The sequence below is a fragment of the Solanum lycopersicum genome, chromosome 3, assembly GCF_036512215.1.
Source record: "Solanum lycopersicum chromosome 3, SLM_r2.1".
Classification (NCBI taxonomy): Eukaryota; Viridiplantae; Streptophyta; class Magnoliopsida; order Solanales; family Solanaceae; genus Solanum; species Solanum lycopersicum.
The window spans coordinates 26510972-26523453 of record NC_090802.1 but is presented as its reverse complement, the minus strand read 5'-3'; the positions used below and the strand labels follow the sequence as shown (position 1 = coordinate 26523453).

Genomic DNA, 12482 nt, shown 5'->3' with positions numbered 1-12482 from the left:
TATATCATCATTCTTTAACAATGTAGACCAACACATATTCATAAGTGAAACCAATCAACATATAGTATCAGCAATGTGCAAGTTCATTAAATACATATCATGTACCATTATAAGCATATACATACATAAAAACATACTCCTAAGACTTCCCTCAAGGTTAACTAGTGCAATGTTTAGGTAGAATCCCACACCCCTAACTAGACTAAGAAAAACCCCTTAGGTTGTCCTAGTTAGAGTTCATTCCTTTGATTCATTTTACCTTTTTTGGAACATCTTGCCTCTACCGAAATAGACCATATGAGCTAATATCGAATCAGGTGTCATGGAACCCTACACCGAAGGAAGGAGAACTACTTTACCAGGTAGTACCAAAACGTGAATATACCAACTACATGGATCCACTAGCTAGTAATCCTATGTGGCAAACATAGTTGAAAAACTAGGAGATATAATTGGGACCCTCTTTATGCTACATGCATTATAGTCTCCAATCTCAAGAGTACATTAGTGATCCTACCTTCCCTATGTAGGAAGGGACACTCTTCACTCTAGTTCACTTGGTGCTAAGCTAGAGTCCCTTTTGAAATATCTTTAATACCTTTATTTATCATCATAGCTTAATGTAGATCATAGGGTCTATTCCTTGTATAATCGTCATCATCATAGCTCAATACGAATTGCATGAGTATAGTCCTTTAATTACAATTCACTTAAGTGAGGATAGCACATTTACATATCACTTCATAATAAGGCACATTGGTAAATCATCACCATCCTTATAACATTTACATCTTAGCCAACACCTCACAAAACATAGTCAAGACATTTCAATTCAACATCATACCAACCCTATCAATCTTATTACAAGACATACTCCAATACAAAATCATGACTTTTAATCACAAATAACCATTATTGAAGTAAAGAATAGGGATCACAAGACTTACCAAGGCGTCTTCATAATCCATCATCAAGGTCTTACCATTAACCCTTAAATCGACACAATTAGGGTTTAGTATCATCATATAACAAAAACTAACATGATAACAAGGCTAATTTAATCACTACATCACAATTCAATACTAGTTCATAGCATAAGACAAGAGACATAGATCAAAGTCATAATCGATATTAACTACTCAAAAACTAGCATGACAGGACTATAAGTCGCCTAATCTATTCATAATTTATACAATATCATCATCTAGTAGTAATTCAACCAATAACCAATTCAATTGAACCAATATTGCACAATTCATATCAAGATCATAACTTAGGGCTTAAGGGGAATGGGTCATGTTTTACAAACTAGACCAATCCATCAACAAATAAATCATTGATTTAAAATACATGTTAATCTATTCATAATATCCAAAATAAATCGTAAACAAAGTAATCCATAACATCAATTCCAAAATTGGATGATAACCACATGAAAACTCAACTTTTGAAATTAATTTGATGGAACCCTTTGAGGAAAGAGGTCTCAAAGTTTAAAGGAATCTCATACCTTACTAATTGATGAAAATTGATGGAGAAATTTGACCATTTTCAGCCCTTTAACCCACCCCTAGATTGGTCTTCAATAGGGTTTCTTTGGGAGAGAGAAATAATAGAGAAGGAAGAGAGTTTTGGGTTTGGGAATTGTGAGAGCTTAGGTTAGACTAATTAGGTTAGAGGCTTTATATAGGTTGTAAACTAACTTAATCAGAACCTCCAGAACCCCCAAATAATTAACTAACCCCTAAATTAATTAATTGAAAACAACTTAAAATGTGCAGCAACTCACGACCTCACAGGCGAAACCCCGACCAACGGTTCGTCTATGAGACGAAGGCCACAGGCCCCTCTATCCTGTTGGTCAATTGTTTTGGTCAGAGACCGGTCCAAAACCAGTCTTGATGAAAATTACTAAGTTTTCATCATGAGGCAATCGACGCCCCGTCGATTGACACACGGATTTTTGACTACAAGTCGTGGATCACACTGCCTTGGGCAGTCCTTTGACCCCATAATCAAGGGTCCTCCTCAAGGGCCCTTGATTGTTCATTATGGAGTCGTTCCCGCACGTTTTGACTATGAATTAACTCTAAACGTGTAAGACACCCTTCTACAAAAATTTATCATTTTCCGACTCCTAAAAGCTAGTCAAATAGGCTAAGGCACGCTAGTACCTCATTGAACTGGTTTCCGGACGTCATGGATGTTCTTTGACGTTTTGGACTAGACTTCCAAAATGACTTATATTCGTTAAAATAGACCTTAAAACAGTGTCTAAACCTTTTGACACTTATGTTAGGCTCTAGAACACATCTTATATTCTCGAAGTGTTACAATTTCCCCTTAATTTTGTCACTACATCTAATTGTAATTATATGTAAAAGTTTTCTTAATAGACTCACCAAAGTTTAATTTTTTATTCAAAGAACTAATTTAAACAAAAAAAAATCAATAGATAAATTAAGGATGAATGAAATTTTTGAATATGATCTTGTTTTCAAGAAGTTAATATTTTAAAGGGCATTAAACTATGGAAATTTATCTAGCAAAATCATATAATTTCATTTTTTTTTTAAGATTAGTCATTCATCCTTTAAAATTACTCAATTACATTTATCATTATAATGAAGTTTATATAAAACAAGGAAGAGACAACCTATAGTAATTATTTGATATAGTGTTTTTCATAGTTATAAATTACAATCATGCTCTAAACATTTTATTCAGTTAATTGTATTTTAGAGGATGAATAAAACTGCATACCATACTTGGTATTATATGATCATCTTTCTTGTAGGAAAAGGTGATTCTTTTTGTCTACTCTTTAGAATTGACTAAAAGAAATTTCTATGACATTAATTTACTATAGATTGAAATATAAAAAAAAGGAGAAACTATTTTGGATTCTGTTGGTTTCTTTGAATATGAAGAAGACAAAGAAATAAACCGATTTTGGTTGATTGCTAGCCTTTGTATTACCTCCAGTTCCATGAGATGTTTCTTGCCTATTCGTCTTGACTAGAACTCATTGCATTAGTTGATGGTAAAAGTCTTTCTATCAGTTTAGCATATGAATTCATCAATGATTGAGAGGTTAACTTATAACTACACCGTGGTGATATGTCTAAAATTAATCTACCCTTGACTACATGTCCTAAATTCGATTCGCTAGAATGTCAAACCTCTTGGTATTGTATGAACCTGCACCTTTGATGAACCTACCCGAGGTGAATCTATATTAATCTACGGCTCCTCTTACAATAATAACAATATAGACTAATTGAATACTCTGTCTAAGCCATGGAAACTACACCAAAAACACATGATAAATGATATGACTCTGCTAGAAAATATCTTATGTTTATTTGAGAGCCAATTGGGTAAAATTGAGAGGAATAATTTGTTGTTTATGTGACATATGAAATAATTTATTTGTCATGTCAAATTATTTTAATGAAAAATATATTTGAGTTATTTTTTAATATAAAAGTCTTTAAGTTGAGCTATTTTATTAATACAAAACAAATTTTAATGACTTTGTAAGATATATTCACATAATTCAATGACTTTTAGATATTAACTTGTTTTCAAGACTCCGAATATTATGATGAACAGATTGCAGTAGAACCTCTAAGTAGGTGTCTTATTTTATATTTAAAATGAATTATTATCCTTATATTGTTCTCTACTTTTAATTCAACAATAATAATTTTTGTAGACCTTAAACAATATCTAACAAAAACATATAAGTTTCCCTTAAAATAGTGGGATGCGGCCTGTTTTGCAGCAAGAAAAGGTAGATGAAGACACTACAATAAAAACAAATTTTAGCGGCATTAAATATTGACACTAATAAAGAGTGTTAAAGCCTTTATAGGCATTAGTTAAATGTCATTAGAACTAATGTCTCTAAAGGCTTCAAGGGCATATACAAATAGTTGCCGCTAAAAGTACATATTTAACGTCAATTAAGAATTTAATGCCGCTAATGGTCATTTTTGTTGTAGTGAGAGGTCCTCTACATGATTCCAATATCACCAATTTGGAATGTGGCATATCTCACTGAATGAGCTTGACATGATATGAACCTCTTGTCTCTGGTACACTTCTGAATATCTTTTGGCAAAACTGCATTCTACTGATAATTTTTGTTTTCTAATTTTCTTAATGACATGGAATAGCTCTCAAGATTTCACAGTTTACATGTATGTATATTGGTATTTCGTTCTTTAGTGAGTTTTTCTTTACAATGTGACAAAGATTTTTCATAATTAGAATAATTGATATGTCAATGGAATTGCAGTTGGACCAGAATATTGCTATTATCCTATACTTGAAAACTATTTGTATGTTATAGGTCCAACCAGCTACTTAAACTACTGAATTTGAATTGTATGTAATGAAGTTTATTTTTAGCTACCTAATATTTGATTCCTGAAAAATGAGAAATTACAACATCATTTAGATTTCTAGACATGTGTTTACACCTTGAGAAATAAACATTATTCATGTTTTACCACATGGTAGTGTGCATAAATCGAGATATGAGTGTATATGTGTGCAAATTAGAACGTAAAAACCAAAATGTTTGTTATTTTTGTAATTGTTACTTGTTAAGTTCTGGAGCTTTATTCTATAACATTCATTCGTGTACTAAGGTTGTCACTATATGTTGATGGAGCTGCTACTTACATATACAGTAGATCTTCTCATATTTTGATAAAACTTTCTTTTTATGAGGACATTGGCAGTTTCTACCCATCAGTTCATAATTTGATGACACAATAAAAATATCACCTTTACAGAGTAGGTTGCGTGGATATCAAGATGTAACCTATGAGATTGTATTGAATATGTTGTTATTGTTGTAAGATATCACTTTATGTAATAATGCAGAGTTCAATATGCTTGGATCCTCTTCTATCTTATGTATGTGAGTATCATTGGATTGCCTTTATGAAAAAATTGTTGTTTTAGATTGGAGACTATTAAAATTTGCAGTTTTAGTTTAAAATTCATCCAAGTAGTGATCGTATGATCTGATATGTTTTAATTTACTCTTGAAAAGTCTTGGTCATTAAAAGAATTATAAAATGTGTTTTGTTTTCTCTTGGGACAGTTCCTGTCACGACCCAAAAAATGGGTGTGATGGCACTCGTCTTATCCCACCAAGACAAGTCAGCCTAAAACCCAATATCTAACAAAGTGTGGAAGTTAATGACAATCCAACAACAATTCCTATTATGAAATCAAGTCATATTAATCCAATCCCAAAAACCAGGTTATCACGTGCACAAGCCTCTAATGTAAATATTAGAATTGGAACAAAATAGAAGTCTAAAATCAAGTTGTCTTTCAAGTAAAAACAAAATCATAAACTGGAGTAGGAAAGTTCACTGAGATGACAAGCAGCTACCTCACAACCCTCCACAAGATGCCTCGGAAACGAAAAGAATGGCACGTATCAAGAAGATCCAGGCTCGTAAACTACAAAAAATTTGTAGAAGCAAGGGGTGAGTACCAAACCACGCGGTACCCAACAAGCAAACCTCTAAACACAAGTTAAGTGAACAAAATACGTGTACTCCTTACACCCTATCTAAACCTCCACACTACAACCTAATAGTTTACAGTTTACCAAACACACAACTGAATAACCACACTCTATCAGTTTACACATTCTCAATAACAGCTCAATATTCAACAGTCACAAGCTTCACAGAGAAACAATCACAAGATCAGCAAAGCACGTGTTCAAGTTCATCAATAATAAAATGTGCAATGTCATGTGATGCAATGTCAAATATAGTGATGCATGTCTTTCTTAATGATACACACCCGCTGTCTCTCAGTCCAGGACCCATGGGGGACATATCTGTCCATGTATCTGTCGCGGCGCATGACACGACCCTCGATAATAGGAACCTTCGCGACGCGCGATACGTTCCTCGAAATGTAATATCCATCGCGGCGCGCGATACGACCCTCGAAATGGTACATCCTCTTACCACAATCATGTCTCAGATACAATGCAAATGACATGCTCGAATGAAAATGAGAAGATAACAATTTTGATAACAAAGCACAATTCACAATAAGGAATACAACACCAACAAATAAGCAACAAGTCTCAAGTCATTCTCAACACCACGGAAGGAAATACACGAATTTCATACGCTTAACAAGGGTTTAGAAATCCACTTGCCTTAACCACTCGAATAATCACTCTGGAACTTGAGCCTTCCCTTTCCGTTGAACTTCCAAATAAATGCAATCTATGCAAGTATATATATTCACAATAAGGTTTCAGAACTAACAACACTCACACTTTTGTGTGTTTAATCTTGACCTAAAATTTCACCTCAAATTTATAATCAAGTTCGTAATTCTTGATGCCAACTAACATTTCAACTATTATATTTTCCAAGTTTCAAGTCTAAGGTTAAATCATATTTTCTCCAAATACTACAAACCTAATAATTATCATATAGTATAATACACTCAATATATAATAACCTATCTTAATATATCAAAATTTAATTCATCATAATTATTATTCTTATACTAAACACATAAAAAAAATACCACTTCGAATAGTTAAACATAATGACTTAACCCTAAACTCTCAACTAATTTAATATTATGAGTTTAATATGTTAATTTCATGAAATTTTCCTCCGAATTGGTTGCTTAATCATCACTGCCACATAATGGAGTCATACTTTGCAAATTTTATACATATATATAACACAATGCATATTCAATTAATGCTAATACTAATTAACAGCAACAATAAATAAATAAGAATAATTATGTTTAACAATTACCTGGACACGTTAAGCCTCTTCCTTTGTGTTTGCCGGCCTTCGTCAGTTCTTCGTTTTCCCTAATTCTTTTTTTCTGAATTATTTAAGTACTAAAAGTGATAGGTTTTACCCACATATTTTATTAAATATAGGCTAAAAGGGTATAGGGTCTTAAATAAATTATCATTTTAGCCCATAAACTATTGTTTAATTTACTTAAGTTAAACAAATATTCAAAAATTCTAAAGAGGAGATTTTGGGTCATTACATTATCCACCACTAAAAATCATGTTCGTCCTCGAACATAGAGTAAAAGTAATTACCTGAAGCTTCAAAAAGTTGAGGATATCTGGCACGCATGTCAGACTCAGCCTCCCAAGTTGCCTCTCTCACTGATCGGTGCTTCCACTGCACCTTCACTGAAGCAATATCCTTGGTTCTAAGCTTTCGAACCAGCCTATCCAAAATAGCTATAGGCTCCTCTTCAAATGTTAAGTCTGGACCCAACTCCACAGAATCAAGTGAAAGCACATGAGATTCGTCCGGAATATACATCCGAAGCATAGAGACATGAAAAATAGGATGTAGTGCTGACAAACTAGGTGTCAAGGCCAACTTATAGGTCACCTCTCCAACTCGGCTTAAAATCTCAAAAGGGCCAATGAATCTAGTTATAAGCTTGCCCTTCTTTCCGAACCTCATCACACCCTTCATGGGTGATACTCGGAGCCAAACATGATCACCCTCCATAAACACCAAGGCTCTAACTCTCCAGTCTGCATAACTCTTTTGTCGACTCTGAGCTGTCAATAATCTATACTGAATCATACGGACTTGCTCCATAGCATCTCTCAGCAATTCTGTATCCAAAGAGTCCATCTCCGCCGAATCAAACCAACCAATCGGAGACCTATACCGCTTTCCATACAACGCCTCAAATGGGGCCATCTGGATACTAGAGTGATAACTGTTATTATAAGCAAACTCCGCTAATGGTAAATGTTGATCCCATCTAGCACCAAAATCGATCACACACGCTCGAAGCATATCTTCCAATACCTGAATGGTCCGCTCAGATTGACCATCTGTTTGAGGATGAAATGCCGTACTCATATCTAACTGAGTACCCAGACCATGTTGTAATGCCTTCCAGAAATGAGAAGTAAATAGTGAACCTCGATCTGATATGATAGAAATAGGAACTCCATGTAGTCGAACAATGTGACTGATATATAGCTCGGCTAACTTTTCTGCCGTATACTTCACCCGAACCGGAATGAAGTGGGCAGACTTGGTCAGCCTATCAACAACAACCCAAATAGAGTCATAACCACCCACTGTGGTAGGCAAACCCACAACGAAGTCTATAGTAATCCGCTCCCACTTCCAAGTAGGAATAGGCATCCTTTGAGATACACCCCCAGGCCGCTGGTGCTCACACTTGACCTTCTGGCAAGTCAAACACCTCAAAACAAAGTCTGTAATATCTCTCTTCATCCCACACCACCAGTAATGCTGACTCAGATCATGATACATTTTCGCCGTTCCCAGATGGATAGAATATCGAGAACAATGGGCTCCTCAAGGATCAATCTAATCAAATCGCCTGTCTTGGGCACACAAATCCTGCCTCCGATCCTCAAGACACCATCAGAATCAAGGACAGCCTCCTTAGCTTCCCCTGTCAATACTTTGTCTCGAATGAGACATAATTTTTCATCATCAAACTGGTGTGCACGAATCTGCTCGACTAAAGAAGATCGAGCCTCTATAAAAGCAGTCATCCCATCACTCTCCTCTGAGATCTGTAATCGGACAAGACTGTTAGCTAACAATTGAACATCTCTAGCCAATGGTCTCTCCTCAACACTAAGAGATGCAAGACTCCCCATGCTATGAGTCTTCCTACTCAAAGCATCGGCCACAACATTGGCCTTCCCCGGATGATACAGAATGGTAACATCATAGTCCTTCAGCAACTCAAGCCATCTTCGTTGACTCAAGTTCAAATCCCTCTGGCTAAAGATATACTGAAGACTTCGATGATTAGTGAAGATCTCACAATGCACTCCATTAAAATAATGACGCCATAACTTAAGTACAAATACCACAGTCGCCAACTCCAAATCATGAGTAGGGTAGTTCTTCTCATGGGATTTCAACTGCCTAGAAGCATAAGCAATCACTTTCCCCTTCTGCATCAACACACCACCCAAACCAACTCCTGAAGCATCACAATACACAGTAAAGTCTACACCCTCCTCAGGTAGAGTCAACACAGGAGCAGAAGTCAACAAAGTCTTGAGCTTTTGAAAGCTCTCCTCACACTCATCAGACCACTGAAAACTCACATCATGTCGAGTCAATCTAGGAAATGGAGCTGCAATAGTAGAGAAACTCTGAACAAATCGTCGATAATAGCCTGGCAATCCCAAAACTCCTAATCTCAGTAGGTGAAGTAGGTCGCGTCCAGCCTCTAACTGCCTCAATCTTGGCCGGATCTACTCTAATACCCTCCTTAGACACCACATGTCCTAAGAATGCCACAATAGTAAGCCAAAACTCACACATTGAGAACTTGGAATACAACTTCTCTTCTCTCAACCTCTGAAGTACAATCCTCAAGTGTCGGACATGGTCCTCCTTAGTCTTGGAGTAAACCAAGATGTCATCGATGCAAATAATCACAAAATAATCAAGGTATGGTCGAAACACCCCATTCATCAACTCCATGAATGCTGCAGGGGCATTAGTCAATCTGAAGGACATCACTAGGAAATTATAATGCCCATACCGAGTTCGAAAAGCTGTCTTAGGGATATCTGATGCCCTAATCTTCAACTGATGATACCCAAACCTCAAATAAATCTTAGAGAACAATGATGCTCCCTGTAACTGATCAAATAAGTCATCAATATGCAGAAGAGGATACTTATTCTTCACTGTTACCTTGTTCAACTGTCTGTAATCAATACACATTCTCATAGTCCCATCCTTCTTCTTCACAAATAATACAGGGGCACCCCAAGGTTACATACCAGGGCGAATAAAAGCCTTACTCAATAAATCCTGCAACTGAACCTTCAATTCTTTCAACTCTACTGGATCCATACGGTATGGAGGGATAGAAATAGGCTTAGTGTCTGGCTCTAAATCACTAGCAAAATCGATATCCCTATCGGGAGGAACACCTGGAAGATCAGAAGGAAATACATCGAGAAACTCCTGAACCACGGGAACAGAGTCCATGGGATGTGGTTCAACACTAGTATCCCAAATAAACGCTAAGTAAGACAAACACCCCCTCTCCACCATTCTCTGAGCACGAATAAAAGAGATAACCTTGCTAGGATAAGAGCCACTAACACTCTTCCACTCAACCCTCGAAACACCAGGCATTGCTAAAGTCACAATCTTAGCATTACAATCAAGTACAGCGTGATAAGGAGAAAGCCAATCCATACCCAAGATAACATCAAAGTCTACCATCCCTAGAATGATTAAGTCTACCCAAGTGTCATACCCAGCTAAAGAAACAAGACAGGATCGATACTCTCGATCCACCACTAAGGGCTTGCCCAGGGGTGTAGAAACGCGAATAGGTATAGTCATGCTATCACATATCATATCAAATTTAGCAGCAAAATACGTAGACACATAAGAGAATGTAGAACCTGGATCAAACAACACAGACACAAGTCGATGGCATACTGGGATAATACTTGTAATAACAGCATCAGAGGTCTCCGCCTCAGGTCTCCCGGGGAAAGCATAGCAGTGGCCTCCTCGTCAACCTCCATCCTGGGTGGTACCTCTACCCCCACTCTGCTGAGCTGCAACACCAATACTAGAAACTCTATCACCTCTACCTAACTAAACTCTGCCACGAACTCTACCTTGTGGTGCTAGTGGTCTAGTCTGGAATGAAGAATTAGGTCGAGGCCCACCACGACCCCAAGGTAAAGTACACTGCCGCATTAGATGATCGGGATCTCCACAAGTAAAACAAAATTTCTGACCTGGGAACTGTTGTGTGGACCCTGAAAACCCACTATAATTTTCTCGCCATGTAGGTCGCTGCTGTGAACCGTACGAGCCCTAACCTGGGCCATAAGAACCCCTAGATGTCTGGCCACCCTCAAATGTTGGCTTAGATGCATGAATCGGTCCATGCTGCTGAAAAGAACCACTCACTCTCTGTGATCCCCTACCTCCAGATGAGGCACCCTGAAACTGACCTGATATACGAGCTCTTTTAGGGTTCCGAAACTCCTCTCTCTCCATCAATTCGGCCTCTTTGGCGGCGCTCACAATGGAATGGAAAGAAGTCCCCTCCCTAGATGTTCGAAACACAGCTGACCTGATAGAGAAAGTCAATCCCCTCACAAATCTGCGGATCCTCTCTGTCTCATTTGGAATAATGGCCAACGCATGCCTAGACAACTGGCAAAAACGCACCTCATACTCTGTAACGGATAAACCATCCTGTCTCAGACTCTTAAACCTTAAGCGACTCTCCTCTCTCACGCTCCTTGGGATAAAACGATCTTGGAATGCACTAGCAAACTGCTCCCAAGTCACTGGAGGAGATTCAGCTGGCAAAACCCTCGAACAAGTCCTCCACCAGTCTCTCGCTGGTCCAGAAGCTGGAGTGTAGCATATCAAACCCCATGTGACTCAGCTAATCCAACTACCTCTAGTAACTCTCGGTAGGTAGTTAGAAACTCATGAGCGTCCTCGCTCTTCTCACCCTGAAACTGAGGTGGGTCCATCTTTCAAAATCTCTCATACCTACGCTGCTCATCCTCTGTCAAAACAACCATCGATGCAACTTGACCCCCAAGTGCTGGTGCAACATCATTCTGAATCGCGGGATCTACTGGTAGTTGCCCCACCGCATCCTGAACAACTGGAGCTTGTTGCTGCTCTTGGGTCTGAGCCCCCTCTCTAGTACGAGAGTCATGTGGTGTGGTAGTCGCACCACCACCCTGAGAAAAGACCTCAAGCACACTTAACACCCTCAATAGTGTATCCTGAAGCAAAGGTGTGACTACAGGATCTGGAGGAACCTGGTCCTCCCTGCCATCAATCTGAGGTTCTGTAGAGAGCTCTCAAGCACGACCTCTCACTGGTGCTGCTCCACGTCCACGACCTCTGGCTACTATCGTACTACTAGCACGACCTCTAGCTCGAGATCTACCCCTACCCCTAGATGGGGCCTCAACAACTGCCTCGAGAAGTGCCTCCCCTCAACCACCAGTAGCATTAGTTCTAGTCCCCGTCATCTGTCAAAAGAGTATACAACAACTCAGTACTAACAAAGGTAACTACGCAGGATCATAAAGAATCAACCAAAGGAAGTTTCCTAGTAATCTTTATAGCCTCTCAGAGATGAGTACAGACGTCTCCAACTGATCCTTGTACGTAGACTTGGCTTGTATACACGTGAGACCTATGAACCTGGGGCTCTGATACCATTTTGTCACGATCCAAAAAATGGGTGTGATGGCACTCGTCTTATCCCACCAAGACAAGTCAGCCTAAACCCAATATCTAACAAAGTGCGGAAGTAAATGACAATCCAACAACAATTCCTATTATGAAACCAAGTCATATTAATCCAATCCCCAAAACCAGGTTATCACGTGCACAAGCCTCTAATGTAAATATTAGAAT

At 38.0% G+C, this 12482-nt stretch overlaps 1 protein-coding gene across 1 annotated transcript; it reads right to left on the bottom strand.

Annotated features, from left to right (window-relative positions):
- Window positions 1–7085: 7085 nt before the first annotated feature.
- LOC138347506 (uncharacterized) lies at window positions 7086–12091 on the bottom strand. The gene is made up of 9 exons (XM_069295800.1): window positions 12064–12091; window positions 11761–11904; window positions 10910–11452; window positions 9845–10480; window positions 9158–9228; window positions 8498–8611; window positions 8053–8297; window positions 7641–7773; window positions 7086–7550 (listed from the first exon to the last, which is right to left on the bottom strand). The coding sequence occupies exons 1-9, from the start codon at window positions 12089–12091 to the stop codon at window positions 7086–7088; spliced, it is 2379 nt and encodes a 792-aa protein (XP_069151901.1).
- Window positions 12092–12482: the final 391 nt, after the last annotated feature.

Bases quoted from the DNA above. Each gene is read 5' to 3' on its own strand.
- LOC138347506 (XM_069295800.1), bottom strand. From the start codon at position 12,091: ATGACGGGGACTAGAACTAATGCTACTG. The intron at 11,905-12,063 runs GTGGTTGAGGGG...AGCTCTCTACAG, and splicing joins GACTAGAACTAATGCTACTG to AACCTCAGATTGATGGCAGG. The intron at 9,229-9,844 runs GTATGTAACCTT...TGGGATTGCCAG, and splicing joins TAAGGCTTTTATTCGCCCTG to GCTATTATCGACGATTTGTT.